Genomic DNA, 21540 nt, shown 5'->3' on the forward strand with positions numbered 1-21540 from the left:
TTTTGACTAATAGTGACAATACAAAATTAAGGCTGCTGCGAGCAGTTCTTGGTCCCTGCCTTGAAAATAACCAAATTTAGTCAATTTATGCTTGTTGAGTGCATTTTCTTTTTTGAAGCAGTCAGCTGCTGCAAACGCACCTGCAATATTATCTAAAGGGCAGCTGCTCTTATGGGATTATTCAAAAACCTTCAGGCCTCTGAGCCAGCTGAGAGCTTTTCCTCACACGTTTTCCTACAGATCAGAAAATGTCTTCTCAAGACTTTGCTGTAACAGCGACAGCTAGTAAAGTCCTGGTGTGAAATAAGGTGGGAGGGTTATTCCACCTGTTTCATTACAGAACAGGATAAGCAGGGAGGGAGGGATACCAGGGCTCAGGTCCATGCAGATGTGGTGTGGAGGAAACCTTGGCTCCATCTACTCCCCTTATCCAATGCTGGGCCTGTTACCAGTGGGCCAAGGCAGAAGAGGAAGAAATGGCTGAAGCCCTGTCTGAGGCTCTTGGGTGTTCCTGCCCAGCTTCTCCCACCACAGCTGCTTCCCAGGAGTTCAGAGGAGCCCTGGTAAAATGCCATCTACTAAAACAAAACCCTTTGTCAGAATACTTAGAGGTGCAAAACTCAATTCACCTCAGTAATTCTGGAATACTCTGGAATCAGACAATGTAATTTATGTAGTAAGTCCTCCTGTGCCATCTAATCTAGTTCCCATGTGCCTAGCCATGCCTTTCAGGGAGGTGCTTTCTCTTCTTGCTTCTGGATATAGCACTGGCAGTTAAAACAGAGGTAAGGTTGCTTCAGCGTGGTGCAGCACTTCTGTTGGGACACAGGAACAGGGCACTTGTGAGTCTTCCTTTCCCTCCATTCACATCCTGCTTCTTCAACAACAAGCTCAAGCTTCTTGTAGGATGGAGGTACTGCTCAACAAGTGACTTGACCTTCTGTAGGCTCAAGTGACCCAGAGAAGAAGTGGGTGTTGCCTGCTGCGCTGAATCACGTCCCTGTGTTCCTGCATTTATTTAAAACACGTTAAATAATGAGATCACAGTTTCTGACCAATCTTTCTTCCAAAGTGCTGCCATGTTGAACTTCCTAGACAACAATGCTTGTCCTCAAAGGAGGGAGAATTTCCAGAATTCAGCTTCCTGAAGCATGTACTATACAGATAAAGGTGTGGAACAGTGTGACTTCAGGAGAGGATAAAGGGGAGAACTTTGCTACCTACTTACAGTCATTAAAACAGCAATACCTATATATATATTTTTTTTTAATGCTAAGTCTCCCAGTAAAAAAAACCCCAAACATTTTATAGCATTACAGAGCTTTGATCCTACGGCACAAAGACCAGCTTCTGTGCACTGTGTTTTTTAGACTTTCTTTTTTTCATTGCAACAACAACCAAATGGGAAGGAGTCAGGCAGAGGGTGGTGTAGCACCATCTACAGCAGGTCCATTGCTACGAACTGTGCAAGCTGTGACAGGGCAAACACAAGGGAACTAAGGGGGAATTTCTCTTCTTTCTCCTTTCTTCCATCTCTAAACCTGGATGGGAAAAGGCAGTATCTTACAAAAGATGGTGTCAAGCACTATACCTAGCATATAAAACAGAGTAGATGATCGGACACATCACTACAAAGGAATTCCTAAGCCAAATTGTTAAAAATACACAAACCCTTTAAAAAAATAATCAGTATACAATCACAATGCAAAAGGAACATAAAGGAACTTTGTCTTAATTCCACATATTCTGGCCACCCTTCCCTCCCCCACCTATTCCTCCTAAGTCCATTTCTGCAAGCTCTGGAAAGTCCAGTTCCACATCCTCAGTGACGGAGAGTGAGTGGTGGGCTGACACTTAATTTATGAGATCCTGGAGCTCCTCATCAGTCAGCTCATTGACTTCCATGATCTTTTCCAAGTGCTCCATATACCGGGTATGGTCTTGCAAAAAGTGTGGTACCCTCATGTTCTCAATCACAGCCAATCCCTTCAGGCGGTCCACATCCTCATACGAGATCTGCAAGGAAGGACATGGGTTAATTCCACACTATAGTCCTCTGCTGCAGCTCTAACTTCTCTCCTGTAGCTGAGAAAAGATTTCAGAGCAGGGGGATTTAAAAGCTTGTGAGAATGCTTTGGAAACAAGTAACTGTGCTTCAGTGGAAGATGCAAAAAAAAAAATAAGTGTAATTTTAGCAAATGCCTCCATACTTCCTGATTCTGCATTTCAGTGAACAGATTCATAGGAACCTGGATGGGAATAACCTACAGCAGCTGCAGGAGTAGAGAGGGAAAGGATGGAGCACATGTGAGTGGAAAGATTTGACATGAGAATGGAAAAAAAGCTGTGCAGAAGATTGAGGAGCTAGGAAGGGAGCGCAGGACAGGCATGGCACAGGACAGGCAGCCTCCAGCTTTGGGAAAGGTGTGGTGCCAGCTGACCTGAACTCTAATGTTTTCAATTTTCACTAGCAAATGTGCTTATGCAAAGCTAAGTTAAAATGCACCTCTAGTAACTAACTATATTAATATTATATTATAATAATATAATTATTATAATGGGCATATAAATGGGCAATCCTTCAGCATCACAACTTTTGTTTAGTTTTTTTTCCCCATTCAATAGCAGGGCAGAGACTGCATTTACCTTTTGGCATCAGAGCCTTTTGGGTATGGGTGTGACAGTCACAAACCTTTTCCAGCTACTACAAGTCCTACTCTTTTTTTTTTTTTTTCAAAGGAAAGCTGAGATTTTTCTCCATAGTCTTATGATTCTACGAGCCAGGACTTCCAAGTCTTGAGCTCACAGTAGCTCTTGGTACTGAGAATGACAGTCCAGAAAGGATTAAATGCTTTGGCTGTGCAATAGCTACACAAGCTGCCCCACAAGCACAGCACAGGACTCCTTGGGCAGGGATCCAGTGTGATGAAATTTATGTGGTTGCCGCTTTGTCTACAAGCTGCATGTTCTGGGCACCCTGCAGACAGGAGCAGATGTACTGGCAAAAAACCCCACAGGCCTGGCTGTGCTTAGTAACTGGCACATCCCATTTCCTCACAGCAGGTTTGTGCCAGGTGGCTTGAGAGTGGAGCCTGCTTCTTCCAACCTTTTTTACCCCATGTTTCTTCTAAGGAGCTGAGCACTGCGGGGTCAGGGCTCCTTGGAAACAGCCTGTCCTCTCAGCAGGTGATGCTTTCTATTCAGAAAAGATTAAAGTGAGCATGAGTGATTCACCAGTGTGGAAGGAGCATGGGAGGGCTCTGTGGAAAGATAGGATGGTGCAATCCAGCTTGCTAACCCTGATCCATACAGGTGGTCAAACATGGGGTGCAGATCTTGCTGATAATAGGAACAAAGTCTGCAAAGAGAATGAATTTGCATCTGAGTACAGCTGTGCTTTCTAGCTGCAATGACAAGATGCATCCTGATGGGGAAAAAAAAATGAACATACACCCATGCCCAGGCTCACTCAAGTTACTAAGATACTGCTGTTCAAAGCTGGTGTGGCATCACACATGATTAATGTTATTTAGAAGTAAGCACAGAGGAGCTATAGAAAATCATACCATCTCCTTTCAGTCTGGAGACACAGCACCAAATGAAATTAAATACTGATCTTCCCTCCTGTCCCCATGTGAAATTCTACTTCTTTTCCTCAAAAACAAAGGAAAGAAAAAGGACTCTTTTCTCCTCATATTTATGTTCAGGGGTTTCTGCTACTGCTGCAACTAAGACACAAGTATCTGTGATTTGAGGTATGGTTTGAAGGGGATTTTTCCCAGTGGGCCAGTTTTCCCTATTTCCTCAGTCCTTGCAATTGCTAAAAAAATGACAAAAGTTGACATCCTGAGGAGAATCAAAAACATAATCTCATCCTACTGTGACAACAGGTTGTCTTCCTTACCATATGTAATTAAAATCATTCTAACAGGTAAAAAAGAGGTTAAAACAGGCTTACTTTGGCTCTTTGTAAGGTGTTCACATTCCTGGGAAACACAACAGTAGGTGACATTTTGCTGCTTTTGCTTTTTAAACCCCTGGTAGTGATGCCATACTGAAGTGCACCAAGAGATCTGCATTCCATTTCTCTTCTTTAATATTACTTGCATGCGATGGCTACGTGAAAGTTTTGCAGTGCTTCCCATATTCAATTTCTTCCTTTAAAAACTGCTCCTTCCTAAAAAGCATCTTTTCTCAGGCTTCAAGCTCTCTCCTTGGTCACTTCTAAGTATGCTGAACAGCTTGTATGTGATCTGTTTCCATGCACCTCTTCTGTTTCCATGCGCTCTCTTCTACGCTGTAAATAATGTCAGAAGCAGCAGGAAGGCATGGCTACTGTCATCAGCCAGATCTCTAGCGCTCAGATGAGAACAGAAGACACAAAAACGTCACCATGGCTCTGTCTTAAATACAGACACGTGACAAAGCAGCCTCTGATTTTACAACTGTGTGAACTACCTACTAAAGCACAGAAGCAATTTGTTGTCAGCAGCACAGCCAACTGCTTTGGTTTCCTATTATGTTCATAGCTTTATTGGATTTGAAATAAAACTATCCCTAAGGCAGGCATGTGGGAAAGATGAGGACACTTCTTACAGCACAAGAACACTGAGAATCTTCAAAAGGCAAAGAAAATTTTCCCACTGAATGCTGGGCTTCCCTATGTTTAAATCATGTGCTTTTTCTTTGAACCTGGAAGACACACCAGCCAAGCTTAATACTCCCTTTGGAACAACCTGATCCTCCTATTCCACCTTAAACAAACAAATAAATCACCCTTCAGAGTGGTGATAAATTCGTAATAACCACAGGTGAGATCTCAGTGCAAGTTTCATATTTGTGCTCACTGAACTTGTTTTTCCTGAGAGTATATGGAGATATTGGAGTGGACTCAGTGAAGGGTCACCAAGATGATTAAGGCACTGGAGCATCTGACATATGAGGACAGGGTGAGAGACCTGGGACCGTTCAGCATGGAGAAGAAGGCTCAGGGGGATCTTACCAGTGTGTACAAACACCTGATGGGAAGGAATGACGAGGGAGTTGGGCTCTTCTCAGCAGAGCCCACTGGCAGGGCAAGAGCCAGTGGGCACCAGTTAAAATGCATAAAATTCTGTCTGAACACAAAATACTTTTTTACAGTGAGGGTGGTAAAACACTGGCGCAGGCTGCCCAGAGAGGGTGTGGAGTCTCCATCTCTGGAGATATTCCAAGCCCAACTGGACGTGGTCCTGGTCAACCTGCTCTAGCTGACCCTGCTTAAGCATTGGGGGTTGGACTGGATGATCCTGAGAGGTCCCTGCAGACCTCAACCTACCTGTGATGCTGAGAGCAGGAATTGCTCTTACACACAGATTTCCAGTTTGATTGCAAGATGTATGCAGCAAAAACATTCAGAGTAGACTTTAAGTTCCCTTTTAGCTGCTCTAAAGTCAAGTGCTTATCAATTATCATACTGCTAGAATGAAATTGCTTGCACACCTTTAATGTGGATGCCTTGCCATGTGGATTATAGTGGAATCTGCTATGAGAAATGACTTACTGTGTTTTTGAAGTGGCTTGAAAATCCTGCAGACTCCCTGAAGAGAGAAAGGGATAAAGCAGGAGCAGTATGTGTTCAGTACTTTAGCAGGCAGAAGCTGTGTGGAGTTAAGCAGGCTTAAAGCAAAAGGAAGTTTCAGAGAATAAAGTTGCAGAGACTTATTTGACAGTGTGATTTTATTTTCAGAGTTTCCTAACTTGGGTCAGTTACCTAAATAGCTCTGCTCACTAATATGTTTCTGACACTAAAGGCAAATGTGGACTTAAATGTGGACTAAACCTCTCCATCATGATATGCCACTTCCCTTTATCACCCATTGAAATGTTGGAATTCCAGCTCTAAAACAACATCAATTTGAATCCTGGTTTATGTGACGATGAACCCTGCTTTATGAACTGTGGAAATTCAGCAATCCAAGGATTTGGCTCAGGACGTGTGACCAAGTTTCTGCACTTCTTAGTATGATTCTGAGAAGAAACAAGGAATGAATGTATTTCTACATTTGCAGAATATACTTTATGTCCCTTCTAACTGTCATTCTATGTCCATTCTGTCATATTTCATGTCCATTCTGTCATTCTATGTCCAAACTGTCATTTTATGTCCATTCTAACTGTGTATTCTGGTGAAAAAAAAATCCATTGATTTTTTTAAAAAACATCAGAGGTGACAGCAGTGAAAGGAATTTGAGATTAAAAACTCTTTTGTGGTGGAAGGGGATGATGCATTAGCATCAAATGGTTAATTTTGTTTTCTCCTAGGACCACCACCTTATCTAGCACGTGTCCCACTTGCCCAAGGCATTCCATTGTACTGCAAGTCAGGTAGTAAAGGGAGGAAAGGAAAGTCTGAGAAATATGACCACAAAACCTTAATCTGATAAGCGAGGAATGAGGAAAAGCTGGTAGAAGTTTTTAGGACCTCAAAATATTTGTAACTTGCACTGTGTAATACAAGGTGCTGCACGCAACAGAGATTTCTAGATCAAAGTAAAACAGAGCACAGTGACTCAGCTCTTTACAGGCAGGCTTGCTGAAATTATAAAACTGTACCCTTTGGTAAGAATGAGCCCACTCACCTTTCCAAGGGCTGTCAGAAGATGGAAATCAATGGATTCCCTGTATCTCAGGATTCGGAGGATGCCATCCAAGTACACCTGATCCTTATTGAAACAGCCTAAAAGGAATCAAGATACATCACACTCTGTTAAGGTTTGTTCAAGGCATATTTTCAGAAGCCATTATAAGCAGAACAATTTTATCTTAAAAAAATGATATATTGATATACTAGACTTTGAAAATCTTTTCCAAAAACTAACTAAAAGGCTAAAGTCACTAGTCAGAGAAAGAAATCAAACACAGAAGATGGTGTCTGTGAATATCCACAGCATCACATCTCTTATAATCACAGAATCACAGACTGTCAGGGGTTGGAAGGGACCTCGAAAGATCATCCAGTCCAGCCCCCCTGCCGGAGCAGGAACCTAAATGAGATCACACAGGAAGGCGTCCAGGTGGGTCTTGAATGTCTCCAGAGAAGGAGACTCCACACCCTCCCTGGGCAGCCTGTTCCAGGGCTCTGTCACCCTCACTGTAAAGAAGTTTCTTCTCAAGTTTAAGCGGAACCTCCTGTGTTCCAGCTCACACCCATTGCCCCTTGTCCTACCATTGGGCATCACTAAGAAGAGCCTGGCTCCATCCTCCTGACATTCGCCCTTAACATATTTATAAACATTAATGAGGTCTCCCCTCAGCCTCCTCTTCTCCAAGCTAAAGAGCCCCAGCTCCCTCAGCCTTTCCTCATAAGGGAGATGCTCCACTCCCTTAATCATCTTGGTGGCTCTGTGCTGGACTCTCTCCAGCAGTTCCCTGTCCTTCTTGAACTGTGGGGCCCAGAACTGGACACAATATTCCAGATGCGGCCTCACTAGGGCAGAGTAGAGGGGGAAATAATGTTATAATAAACACGAAAGGAGGTCAGACTGTCAGGATGAACTTTTTCACTGTTTTGCAATTTGTATTTCCACTTCCAACAACAACAACAAAAAAAAGCATTACAGATTCAGTTTGAAAGTCTCACGGATGTGCATTTTCAGCCTCGTTTTCAACAGCACAAATCCTGCTGCCTCGTTTCAGACAGCGCAGAGTCCCACTGCTGCCTTTTGCCAAGCTTTTCCTGTGTGACACGATGAAGGAGCTCTGTGCATATTCTGAAAACCTCCTTGAAGTACAAAAAAGAGAGAAGACAAATAGGGAACCCACCTGGTTGTGATGTGTCAGTCCACCCTCTCTTGGCTCGTACGCAGTAATCCCACCTAGTATTGGGGTCCTTGACAAATTTCCCCACGTCCTGGAAGAGCTGGCAGAAGGACATTTGGCTGGCCTGATAAACAGTGTAGTAGAGCAGGGCAGCTCTCCAAAGAAAAGGGTCTTTGCGGAACAGGACGCTGTGAATGCTCGCTAGCCCCTCTTCTGTAGGGTTGATTGGTTTTAATCCGTGTTTCCTACGCCCATTCCAGTTGCACCAAGGCTGGCTGTTGTTGTTAAAACCCCGAAAATAATGAGTTCCTGAAAAGAAAGGAATATGGAGCTTAGAACAATAGCATCTAATGATTAAAGAAATTATAAAATATGGAAGGAGATGCACGTTTCAGAACTCTGAACTGGTAGCACTGGGAAAAGTGGTAACTTAAGCCTTGTCTACAACAGAGAATTTTGCCAGAGGTAGATTGACAGTGCAATTATTCACCTGTTGACTGTGAGTGGGACCCCCAAAAATGCCTAAGGAATACGAATATCAGCAGGATTTGAGATCCCAAATCCACAACTAGGAATTTCCAAAAATGTCTTACATGCTGAATGCCTCTGGCATAGGCTCAGCATTGTAGTGAACAGAAGGAAGGAGAATCAAAACAAGGAGGCAGAAATGTTGCCTCTGGAAGGTGATTAAACAGACCTGCTGCAGGCTTGGAGGAGAACATGTCCCCTCACAACGCAATAGTGGCTCAAGGCAATCACAGGGCTTATTCTCCAGTTGAAATCCAGGCACTAGCCAAGTTTATAAATTTTTGATGTACTTCACTAAAACTGATTCCCTGAAACATTTGTCGAAATTTTCCACGGGGCTGGGCCAACCTCGTGTAACACAAAATCAAGGCAATCTGGCACCAGTTTAGGGGTTGCTGGGGAAATTCTTCATCTCTTCCCTAAAGCAAGCCTACATTTGCAAGCAGGCAGTGTAACAGAAGCAGATTTGTAAAGGAAAATGGCTGGTGCTGAGGTTGAATGGTTGTGCTATTTTTGGCTCGTTTTTTTTTTAATTCCAGACTAGCTGTAAGTTGCTCTCATGAGGAAAATGTCCCTGAGCAGTGACAGCACAGAAGGTATGTCCTGGAGCACAGCCTCTGAGCTAGCATCATCTAGCATTATATTATAAAGGATTATACTTTGCCTGCTCCAAGATACCTTTGGCCTGTGAATCTCAGTGCAATAAGTGGGACTAGTTGGTGGACTAGTTGGTAAATTCACTTCAAAAGCTCGCTCCTGAGCTGACCTAAAATGCTCATGTACGTGATCCTTAGGAAACCTCACGCAGATTATCTTCCTTCTACATGGCGCAGTGACAAACAGGTTTCTCCTTCCCTTCAGCACACCTACAGCGTATGTTCTTTAGACGGGAACATTCCCTCCTTCTGTGTACATACAGTGCTTGGCCCATCATTGCAAAAGAAGGAAGAACGCATGCAAGTACTCCCCTTTGCCTGGAGAACGGAGGTCATGCTCATACCAATTTCATGTCTCAGCATCCCTTCCAGCCAGTGCTCTCGCGCGGTGGAGACATTGATAGTCAGAGTGGGGCGGCCATTCACCACCGTCATTGAGGCTCGAGAAAGCAGGTCCTCCGTGAGATGGACCACAATCTGAAGATGAGAGAGTTCAGGTAGCAAAGAGCTCTCTTCTCACTCCTCTTCCTGCTTTTTTCCTTTGGCCCTTCCAGTACTGCATTTCTCTTTGGTCTCTTGCCCTTTACAACTCTTTCTCGCTACCAAGAATCACCTCTGGGTGACACTTCTGAGTCCCCTGAGCTATCCTAGTCACCTGTGCTGCTGACAAAACCTCAGACTTCAGTGGGACTCAACATGAGGGTTCAGATAGACAGACATGAGACTGCAAAATTTAATACAGTAACACTGACTGGATTTGTGGGGCAGGGAGTGATCACATGCAGAGTAAAGAAGAGAAAATTCCATTTTTTGAACTGTGCCTAATTATCCTGGTATTACTGAGAACTGAAAAATATTAGTTAAACACACATAAATTGACTAAGTATCTATATACTTAACTATCTGAAACCTTTTAGGTGCAATACTAAAGCCCCATGAATGAGATGGGGAAGCACCGTGTACTTTGTTTCCTGATATATGATACAGGCTTGAAACATTATTAAAATACTGGTATTGTTTTACTTTGTTTTATACAGAAATGTAGCTCTTGTTTTCGCTTGGAAAACTGATAATCAAAACCAAAACTGCCAGAGAAGAAAATCTATATATATTGATAGATTTTGTTATTTGAGTTTAAAAAGACTTTTTAAACAAAAGACTGTGAGGGAGAAGGGAAACTCTCTTTGTTGAAGATTAAGCACCTTTCCCTCTTCACGTAATGTTTAAAGAAACTCCCCACAGTACTGCTCAGAAGAGTACAAGGGAGAGCACCTACAAGAGAAACCACTTTTTTTACTTATCAAAGTTAACAAAAAAGGACTTAGGGATTAGGGGCATTGACGTGACACTTCCCCATATTTGAAACCCACCATACAGCTTCAAGTTCAAGAGCAAACAATCAGGATGATAAAACTCATATTTAAGATTCAGGAAAGACAGGTAAATCCTAAAGCATGGGTACCACTTAGCTTTATGAACACCTCTTCAACTGGATAGAGTATTCTCATCATATTTTAGACCATACTAAGCATGATCTATTAACTGTATTTTTGCAGAAAAAGTACAGTATTTCATTAAGAAGGCCATGGGATGTTCAATGAGGGTGTAAGATCCTGCTTCCATGAAGACAAAGAAAGACAAAAATGAACACAAAGGGAGATAAAAGGACAGCAAAGACCAAAAATGTATTTTTTTTTTAATTGCTTGTTCTAAATTGTCGTTTTATAACCTAACTCTTAGAAACACAGGTAAAGTCTGGTATCAGTCTCAAATTATAGTCTCCCATAAAGGTGTGATGAATTTACCAGTTTCTCCTAATAATGTTATGTTTACTAATGAAACCTAATTTTCTCTATTGATCTCCCACTCCAGACTCCTCTCACTCACTGCTAGTGATCTCATCTTAGACTGTGTCAGCTGGTGTTTTCATTTGGAATAATCTTTTTTTTTTAATATACATTCAATTTCATCTGACTCTTCCAAGCAATTCTACATAACTCAGTCAAACTGGACCTCTAAAATCCTGACTATAGAAAATAAGTTTTTTTTGCATAGGGCTCTAAAAAATTAGATAGTTAAAGTCAGGAAAAACCAGCACACAAACCAACTCAACAAGCCAACCTCTTCCAAACATTTTTATTCACTTATGTCACTTTAATTTGTTCTGCTTCTTATAAATCAGCCTCTTGGGCTGCTGCTTATTTTTCTTGGCCTTTTCTTGACTCTCTTTCCTTTGGTGTAAATAATTTGATACAAGAGAACAGATGGCAGAACTGATGAATAAATGGAAATGTGCTAGTCTCCAAGTAGCTGAAAAAAAGGAGGGAAGGAAGGGTGTCGTTCTTGGGTACTCCCAAAAGAAGTGAATTTAAGAACGAGCATATGTGAATCAGGAAACAGGCTCAAAGAGATGGCTGAAGCATTCACAAGGAATTCACATCATTTCAATTGTTCAAAACTTAGGGCACAGCCATGAGAAAAATAGGATGTAAGGAAAATAGTCTTGTAACTATGGAGGAAAGACACCCCAAATGGTGTCTATCCTGGGGCTATCCATGTGTAATTTCTTAGATTGACATAAATCTTTCTTCCCTGCTGCAGCGTGTCACTTACCTCACCGAGGCAGCCTTCTTTCACCATGTATTTTCTGACGTGATTCCAGATGCGACTTTTGGTCAGCAAGCTGCCTCCAGTGGCCTGTTCAAATTTTTCATAACTTCCATATTTCTGCAGTGTCCGCTCCATAATGTTAATGGACTATAAAATGGACAAAAGCACAGCAAATATGAATGCAGTAAGAGTCTGTAGTTATTCGATACAGGCTGGCATACTCTGTAATCATTTTATATCATCTTCAGACACACATTAATGCCAAAGTACTGAAAAAAGATTCTGTGAGCATCAGCATACATCAGCATACATCAGCACGACACAGATGATTATCAGTCTAGGGAAATAATAACCATTTTCTCTTTAATTTTGTGAATGTTGTACAACTGCCTCGTAAATCAGACGTAAGAGATCACAAGGACGTATGCAGTTTGTCAGCGTGCTTCTTTTTATGGTTTTCCAAAGAATTTTACAAAGATCAACTATTACTATAGTCTCTCTTTATTTCTTGTTATTTTGTAATTGAGCAGTGCTGAACCATGATTAAACAGATGTATAAATATAATTTTACCAATAATATTTCTACCAAGAATTTCTCCTTATGATGAAATTCTCTGTACCAAGGGTGTCTGCTTCAGAAAAGAGAAAAAAGAGAAAATTCATTCACAGAACTTTCATTTAAATTATAATACTTCTCTATAACCCCCCAAAAAGAAGGAGGAATGTGATATTAGGCAAATAAAAATCATACCAACTCCAATTCTCTTATGTATTGCTCCTGGAAGAAGTCCTTTTTGGGTAGAAAACTGACTACAACGCCTATAACACAATCTGAACTCTGCATGTGGAAAGTGTTAGTGGTGGTGTGTGAAATGATCATCCTCAGTAATCTACTTCCCAACATCCCATTTCACACCCTTAAAAGAAAATGTGGTATAGAATAAATTCTTGCCCAGCAGCTGCCCAGCTACAGGGAACATTTTTTTTAAAACATATGATAACAGAAGCTCCTCAGAATCTCAGAGAGAAAAAAAATATTACTGATATTACCTTAAAAATAGGGTAATTTCTTGCTAAGAAATTATCACTGATGATGAAGGTGAAAGTCTTGCAGATTGAATCTCTTTTTACATTGTACACTTCTATCCATGCATGAAGCTGATAACATGCTGCTTGTTTCCAGTTATGCAATTCTGACATTGTCAGATTGGCTTATTGTCCACAAAAACAGGACTCATTTTATATCTCTCTCAGCTACTAAGAATCTTCATTTTTTTTTTCCAAGTTGAAACTAAGCAACCCTGAGTAATTGCCACTGAAAGCCATAAATGCTAGCTAGATGTATTCTTGAAGTCCTGTAGCTCTTTGAGGAGAGAAATATCAATTACTTGAATGCCTGCACTTTATGTTTGATATTTCTTTGTCTGTCTCTAATACTTATTAAATTTGAAGGGCCTCCTGGTCAGATCTGAATTTCTTTTTCAAAAATGAAGAAAGCAGTATAACTTACTACCTTAGCACAGAGTGGCATAAAAAAGGGTTAGCTTAAAGAAGGCTGTTGTTTTTGGGGGGGTTACACAAGTTAGAAGCAAAGAATCTACCTGCTGTGTCTCACTGCTGTGATCTCTATTCCAGAAGCACCCGAGTCTCCATAGTAAGTTTTTATTTCCGTGGGAGAAGAAGACATATGCTGGAAAGCATTACTAGTGAATCAGAAAATGAGGCATAAACAGAAATCTGTTGCAAACATCACCCCTTGGTTATTCTGAGAGCTATACCACTGTTTCTTCAAGGACAGCCCAGCAATATGGTACTCAAGCACCTTGGCCAAAAAGTCAGTGCATGTGGCCTCGGGAGAGTGACTCTGGTAGAACCAGGCTCACCATAAAGCCACCCCGTGTTGCTACACAAACTCTGGCTCCTCTCGCTGCCTCCCGTGTGCCCAAAACTCCCAAGCCCCCCTGCTAACTCCAGCAGTAGTTTCAGGCTTGACAGGGACTTGCATTGGACCCTCTGGGGTCCTGCTGACCGCACTGGCTGGTTCCCAGGATCTGGCATTTGGGAGCTGTGCCCCTGCACTTGCTGAAGCTAGCATGAGGAAGAAGTGGATGCTATGAAGAAAGGTATCAATGAGGAACACATTATCTTCTTTTTCCAGTTTTCTTTATAAGGTCAGTGTGACAGTTTCACTGGGCCAGCCCTTGGCTAGCAGCCAACACAGCCGTTCACCTACTTCCCCCCCACCCCCAGGCGATAGGGGAGAGGATTGGGGGGCAAGGGTAAGGAGGCTTGTAGGGTGAGATAAGAACAGTTTAATAATAGAAATAAAAAAAAAACCTTAAAATAATACTGATAGTAAAATAGTAGTGATAATGATAACAGTAACAAAATATACCAATGAGTGATACCCAGTGCAACTGCTCACCACCCGCTGACCAAGCCTGGCCCATTCCTAGCAACCCAGCTCTGTTTCAGCTAAAAACCAGGACAATCAGGCATCAGGATGTCTCAAGAGAAGTATCATAAAAAGAGGAATGCCCAAGCCACCACAAACAATTTGGCTCAGCCTCTCCCTGTCACAACACCGCAATGAGCACGCGTGGCCGCACAGCTCCATGTTGTGTGTTATGCAGCCCCCCCTTGGTACCAAAACAGGTAACTCCCAGGAGAATCAATAAGCACCTTAATGGACCTTTGGCTTGATTATTTGTGGAGAAAATAAATCCTACTGCTCCTAAGGACAAGAGGTGATGGAACTGCTGCTGTGAAAACTGTGACATCCTTCTGCAGCTTAAAAACAGATCATGTTTTTCAATATGAATGCATCAAAAACAGAGGATGCAGCCTCATCTGGTGCAAACTGGGTAGCTCTGGCATCCTCTCTCAGGCAACACTTGGTCATAGCCAAAGGATCATGTGGCTGTGGGCTCCCCAACAGAAGTGGGAACAAGGCCACTACATTTTGATGGCCATCCTGCCTCTCTCTCAGCAAATCAAACATCAGGTCCAGTTCAGTTTCATATCAAACAATGAAATAAAACTTTTCTGACAATGTGATGGCAAAGCCTTTGGATGGAGAAGGTAAGATTCACAGGCTGAGGGAAGCCAACAAAGATAAGAAGTATGCTTGAAGAACAGCAAAGATACTTCACATTCACCTTCTTCTGTCACCTTGCCTCTGTCTCAAGCAAAACAGAATGAGTCCTGATAATTCTTTCCAAGCAGGCAGGTGTGGCTCTCCAAGCACTGAAACAACAGGGAGAGCTGTCACACAGACATGTTGCCACCAGTGCACGTCTCTCTGGGGAGTATCTGGCAGATCACCCCAGCACTAAGATAGGCCCTGTCCCCAGTGACATTGCTGGTTTTGACACTTCTTGTCACAACCACCACAGCTTGTGGTGGTTCCTGAGGGAAAAAGGTTTGGGATTTATTTGGATCCCAGACAGTGAATATGACACAGAGCCCCTCACTTGGGGTTCTGTGCCTGTCTCTGAAGTGAGGTGACTCAAAGTCAGGTGTTGCAAGAACTTGCTGGGAAAGGGCAGAAGCCAGCCCAGCGTGCCAGCTCTTGCCTTTTCCAGCATCCAGCTGTGAGCTTATTTTCCAGCCTCTGGGCCAGCAGAAACCAAGGTACTGATACTGCCACAGTTCCTAAGGCCAAACTGTAAACTCTCCAGCAACAGGTAAAAAAATGGAAGAGAAGAAGGACTATATGGCTGTACCAGGTTACTGGTTAGGAGTAGGAATTCCTGCTCTTTTAATTATTAACTAGTTAATCTGGTTTAATCCCTTATATCACTACCAAAGAGTGCCAAAAGAAGAAGCAGTCCCAAAAGAAGTCTCCCTGCACAGCAAACTCTGCTGATGCTCAAGAAAGTAATGACACAGAAGCGTTAACAACAGCAAGACCAAGCTCTGTTTAATTCACAGGTTTAAGTTTTGGTGGTGGTGGCTTTTTTAAACAAATTATTTACAGCCAAGTAGGTCTCTAAATCCCAAGTCACCCATGTGCAGCAACACAGCCTAGTTATTTGAGAGCTATTGTAGATACATGTACTGATAAGACATGCTCATGAATTGTTTGAGGCAACCAAGTTAGAAAACAGGCTCAGTAACCCAGGAGTCAGCCCCAGCATCCAGTCAGCTCATCCTACGGTCAGAAAAAGCTCTGCTACAAAAGGGTTGCAGTCTCTGTTAAGATTTGTGAGACAGACAAGATTTAAAGGCACCACTGCTTTCCTCTCTCATTTGCTGAGGGGAAAAACTTCCCAGCTGCATCCTTAGGTAACACTAAGCTGTACCAGATGGAACTTGTCAGTCTAATCAACAGCCATAAAATAGTGGCTGCTCTCCTTTTTGGGTCAAGTGGAAAGGAGGGAGAGAGGTAAGAGCAGATTTTTGAGGTTAGTCTACTCAGGCTGTAGTATTTTGAGTTTTATTCCTTGTTTACAGTGGCTTTTCTTTTGCATGCTTGTTCTCAGTGTAACAGAGAGCACGTTTAAATAATTTAGAGCTGGTAGAAATATTTTTAATGAAAAACTTTTTAAACACTTTGTAAGGAATTCCAAATTAATAGTCACTTGGTTTTTATATGAGACTGTGCCCTGAAATAAACCTATGCTCCTACTGTAGTATCACCAGAAGTGATCTACTGTCTCCTCTAAAGGAAGACAGAAGTTTGTGTAGGATTCTGAGAACTAAGGTTACTTGGATGGCCTGATATGTTTTGTGCTATATATTAACACACTCTATCTACCAGTGTTAGTTTAGGAGGTAATTTGTTACTAGTGGAGAAGGAGGTGTTTTATAATTTACACATTATTGAATCTTCAACGTGCATAAGCTGTGACATCACCTGGACATTGCAAAGGGTTACTCACCGTTGAATGTCATGTTGTTTAGCCTTCCAGCTCCACCAAACTATTTCTCCAACATCTGATAAACTTGCTAATTAATTGCAGGCTACTTGTATTAAAGCCTTAAAAGGTCTATGATACAAACGCTTACAATGTGCTACAACTGATTTATTTATTTCTTAACTCAAATGAGTTCTTTAAAAGGGAAAAGGATGTATAACTCTTTCACAGGAGTATTAATCATTCAACAAAATTATGATTTTTTTTTTAAATATGTATATAAAAATAGATTTCCTGCCTTCATATACAATTCAAAGAAATAGGTGTTAACACACTTCAAGGTTACTTGAAGTTGTAACCTCCTTGCTGCTTTTGGTTCAGCAAATTGCAACTGTTAAGTCATCCCCTCTGCAAACACTGGGGACAATTGCTTCTAGCTAAATGTTGCCACCTCTAGCATCTGTGCAAAAATAACAAACACTTCAACTGTTAAGAAAACTTAACAGTGAAGGACAAGTAGTTTGAGCCAGAAGGAATGCTACTAATAAAACTTTCATAGTAGTTGGAGCACACAGTTGCTGCACTAACCTTGAAACACAGCAAAAAGGGAATTAATTTCTGTAATATTAGATATGCCAATCAATGTGAAAAGCTGCAAGTCTGTATACTATTTTTATTCTCAAATTCTCTTCCCCAAAAGCACATATTGTGTGACTCATGAAAGAACCTTATTATGAAGAAAACAAGATAAAGTAGAGAGAAAACAAAGAAACAGAGGAAAGTATGAGAAGACATTAAAATATTATTTTCAAATGTATTAATAACTCAAAAATGTTTCTTTTATGTCTGTGAAAAGTCAATTGATAAAAGTGTTGGGCTGCGCCCAAAGTTTAAAATCTTTGATCTGACTAGAAGCCTGGGGGTGAAGTGGGTGCTCACAAGCCTGTGTGTTCTCCATTGCTGTGTTAATGGTTTGTAAATCCATAGTGTTCTTTCCATTTCCCAAAAAAAAAAAAAAAAGGAAGAAAAAAAAAAAAGGCAGGGTGTGATTTGTCTTCCAGATATATTTCAGTAATGTTATATTAACCAATTCCACAGACATGCACAAAAGCAGGAAGGGCAGTAAGAAAACACTATCAGTTTTAATGTCCTAGCAGGCTATGCACAGCTGTGGGTAAAAATATTTTTGAAATGACTAAAAATCCTTTAAAATTCTGAAATGTCAGGTTTTGAGCTCATTTCACCGAAGTAGCCTAAAAGCTCCCTATAAAATTGGTGAGTTCTGTCAGTAAAAAGATGATTTGATAGAGATATTAGTCATAGAACACCAAGCAAGTAGATGTAAGCACCTTTTACAGAATAAAATAGGAATAATTCCTTTTCTGTTCACAGAAAGCAAAGCTTCCTAAAATAAGTACAGCAACAAATGATAGTCAAAAATGTTTCAAAAAACCAAATTTGAATTTATCCTTGTTGCAGGAAGAAGATGACTACGCACCATTGTGTTTTAACTGCCAACCTGAACCTTGATGCTGTGAGTACTTCTTTTTTTGCAACTGAAGTCATCTTTCCTGAACTTAACACTTCCTAAAAAATACCTACGTGTTTCTTCTGATGAGTAAAATCTGCATGTGAAAAAAGAAATTGCACTGAGGAAAAGCAAGAGCTCATACAACATTTTCTGTTTAAAATTTTGATTAATGATGCTTTTTCTGGAGAGTAAATTTGAATGAAATGAAAGTCAAATTTGCATGGAGATGAAAATTCCTACAGTTGTAGATAAAAAAAGAGAGAATGCCACCTGCTGGGCTTGGACCTGTATTAAAGCTGCTTTTTTGGTTATTTATATGAAGTGTGAGATATTGTTTAGTATTTTTAGGAGCTGAACTTCGAAGAAATGCTTTTCTTGCTAAGAACTTCTGTAACTTAAACTAAATCTTATGAGACAATTCACATCCTCCTCGGTAAGTTTCAGAAATACCATGCTTCACTGAATGTTAAATCTTTCACTGCTTTTTATAAAGTTGTTATAAAGTCTTTATTTTCCCGTGCTTTCTGTGTATAGGAAAAAAAGTAGAGTTACAAATCAGAATAGTATTGAGGAATCATTATTTAGGTGTGGGGTTTTTAATTAAAAGAAGTGTAGGTCAATGACAGGCCTGGTCCATGAAATCATCATGCATAAAATATTTTTTAAGGCTCTGCTACCTCATACTGAAAGGGATAATTTGTAATAAATTCAGTTTGGCAAATTAGTTATTGATGATTTGCTGTAATCTATAATCAATTTTGCTAATATTGCTATAAAAATCAAAGGAAAACTTGCTAAAAAGCTCTAGTCGAAGAGTAGTTTTATTTGGTGTTAGTATGTTTAGCTGGTCGTTTAGAAGTATGGAAGCTGATTCTAAGAACAGAACAGCTGTTCTCATAAAGAAAATAAATCCTTAATGAAAACCCAGATACTGAGTTTTTTTAAATATACAGATATTTTTTAATGTGAAAATGCAGACTGAGCCTTAAATACAATGGGTAATACACCTATGTGTGTTCTTAGATTTTGAGGGGGGAAATAGACTCTTCACAAGTCAAGGATCAGTTATTAGAATCCAAGATACTTTAATTCATCTATCCTTTTCACCAGGAATTCTGGGAGCTTTTAAGTGCAATATTCATATCACAAGTGAAACTCATAGAATGGCAGCATCTCTTCCCAAGTTTAGTATCACTTGAAACATGAGATTCTCTATTTAGAAAAGCCTATCAGACTTAAAATAAGTTCTTTCTAAACCATTTGGAAATAGCAAAAGCAGGAAGAGGACTGGTTCTGTTATTATACAGACAAGCACAGGGTTTTGTCACTTAGGTCAAAGTTGAAAGCAAGGGTTTTGTTGTTCTTGTTGCAGGTTTTTTGTGTTTGTTTGGGGTTTTTTGGGGGGGGGTTGTTGGTTTGTTTTGTTGTTTGTTTTTTTTTTTAATAACTCAAAGACAGGTTGGAAGTCAGGGTAGTTAGTTACACAGAATGGGAATGTCTGTAGCTATGTTACCAGTGTGGCTGCATGTTATGGGGGAGAAAAAAAAAGGGGGGTGAGGTGTCTCTTTAAATTTTATCTCTCTCTGGAATGGAATTTGTCTGCTGCTTGATTGAGCCTAATGTATATGCAACTATCCTTTCAAAGTTGATTAAAACAAGAAACATCAACATATGCATATCCAATAATCATGACCTCAAATAACTGCTGTCCCCTCCCAATCCCTGTGTCACCAACAGGACTGGCAGGATCTCTACACTGCTTTTTCCCTGTGTTTATTAAAGCCCATTTAGGCATTGTATTTTTCCTGGATTGGACTCTGCTTCATTGCCTAAAAAGCTCTCTTGCCATAAATTATGTTTCATGTAAACCCATTTCTAAGGAACTGTGCTTTTATCCTACAGAATCCTGTAAATACTAGGAAGGCTTTAATTTCTTAATCAAAAAGATTTTCTTTCAGTTCTGCTGTTGTATTCTCATCTTTGATGCTTTTTTTTGTCAAACAGTAGGGGAGAACGATAAGGAGAAACAACTTGCTACAAAACAAAGACGAATCACAGAATGTCAGGGATTGGAAGGGACCTTGAAAGATCATCTAGTCCAGCCCCCCTGCCAGAGCAGGATCCTAAATGAGATCACACAGGAAGGCGTCCAGGCGGGTCTTGAATGTCTCCAGAGAAGGAGACTCCACACCCTCCCTGGGCAGCCTGTCCCAGTGCTCCATCACCCTCACTGTAAAGAAGTTTTTTCTCAAGTTTAAGTGGAACCTCCTGTGTTCCAGCTCACACCCATTGCTCCTTGTCCTACCATTGGGCATCACTGAGAAGAGCCTGGCTCCATCCTCCTGACATTCACCCTTTACATATTTATAAACATTAATGAGGTCTCCCCTCAGTCTCCTCTTCTCCAAGCTAAAGAGCCCCAGCTCCCTCAGCCTTTCCTCATAAGGGAGATGCTCCACTCCCTTCATCATCTTGCTGGCTCTGTGCTGGACTCTCTCAAGCAGTTCCCTGTCCTTCTTGAACTGCGGGGCCCAGAACTGGACACAATAGGTGTAGGAAAAAATAATCTGTGGAAAAGGAGGAAAGAAAGTCACTCTACCTGCTTAAGAAATCTGTCGGATGCATGGCTGTGCTTGGCAAGCACATTTGGCAGAGCGGGGTTAGCGTATTCAAATTGAGGATTGTATGTGAAATCTGACTTGAAGAATTTCATCTTCTCTTTCTCTACATTGGAAGGTTTGATCGCAGTCAGCAAACAGAGTTTTCGACCAGAGACATCACCTTCTTTTCCATGGCTTTTTGAGGACTGGGATTGCTTTGGTTTTGTTAGATTAAAATGTCTCTTAGTTCTACCTCTGGGTCGAGATGGCAGTCCTATGCTGCTCTCTGCAACTGAAATACTGTTTGTGAACTTCATGCTGGTAGATGCTGGGCTGGTGATAATGATGGAGGGCTGTCTGTTTGTGCAGTACCACCCACCGCTGAGCAAGGGCAGCGGGACTTTGATCTTGCGGTGCCCGTTGCTTCGCAAGGTGGTAGAACACTTGGTAGTTTTTCTGTGTTTCTTGTGGTGAGCAGATGACTGCTTTTGAGTGTGGTGTTTTTTCTCCTCTTTGCTCTGCAGAAGGACATTGTAGCTACTGGTTCCTGTTGTGAAAGTGTCCTTAAGGATCCCAGAAGGTGGGTGCTGGAGGCTGTTTTCATTATTAATGTTCAGCTTATGTTCTTCTGGACTCAGGACTGATTTCTTAGAAAGCTCTGTCTTGGGCCAGTAAAGTTTTTCTGCATTGAAAAGGGGGGGGTGGAAAGCTGAGAACAAAATTGGTTGTTTTCACACAGCAATACTAATCTTAAGGACTCAAAACTGCAACATTAATGAAACACAGAACTTGTCTTAACTTCTGTCACATCAAGTTAATCTTGACTTCTAGACATATGGGACAATTGTGTGTATATTGCTTTTGAACTATGAGACTGGGACATGTAAGATCCAGCTAAACCAGTATTTTATGTTCACATCTGCATGCACGAGAGCACTGTTCAGAACTAAGAACTA

At 41.1% G+C, this 21540-nt stretch overlaps 1 protein-coding gene across 1 annotated transcript; it reads right to left on the reverse strand.

Annotated features, from left to right (window-relative positions):
• Nucleotides 1-1738: 1738 nt before the first annotated feature.
• MATCAP2 (microtubule associated tyrosine carboxypeptidase 2) lies at nt 1739-21266 on the reverse strand (the record flags this gene model as incomplete). Its single annotated transcript, XM_010164362.2, has 6 exons — nt 1739-2016; nt 6621-6718; nt 7804-8109; nt 9329-9461; nt 11598-11741; nt 20584-21266. Coding segments are annotated over 6 exons (1526 nt in total), but the record flags the coding sequence as incomplete, so codon positions are not given.
• Nucleotides 21267-21540: the final 274 nt, after the last annotated feature.

The sequence above is a fragment of the Antrostomus carolinensis genome, unplaced genomic scaffold (assembly GCF_000700745.2).
Source record: "Antrostomus carolinensis isolate BGI_N321 unplaced genomic scaffold, ASM70074v2 scaffold14600, whole genome shotgun sequence".
Classification (NCBI taxonomy): domain Eukaryota; kingdom Metazoa; phylum Chordata; class Aves; order Caprimulgiformes; family Caprimulgidae; genus Antrostomus; species Antrostomus carolinensis.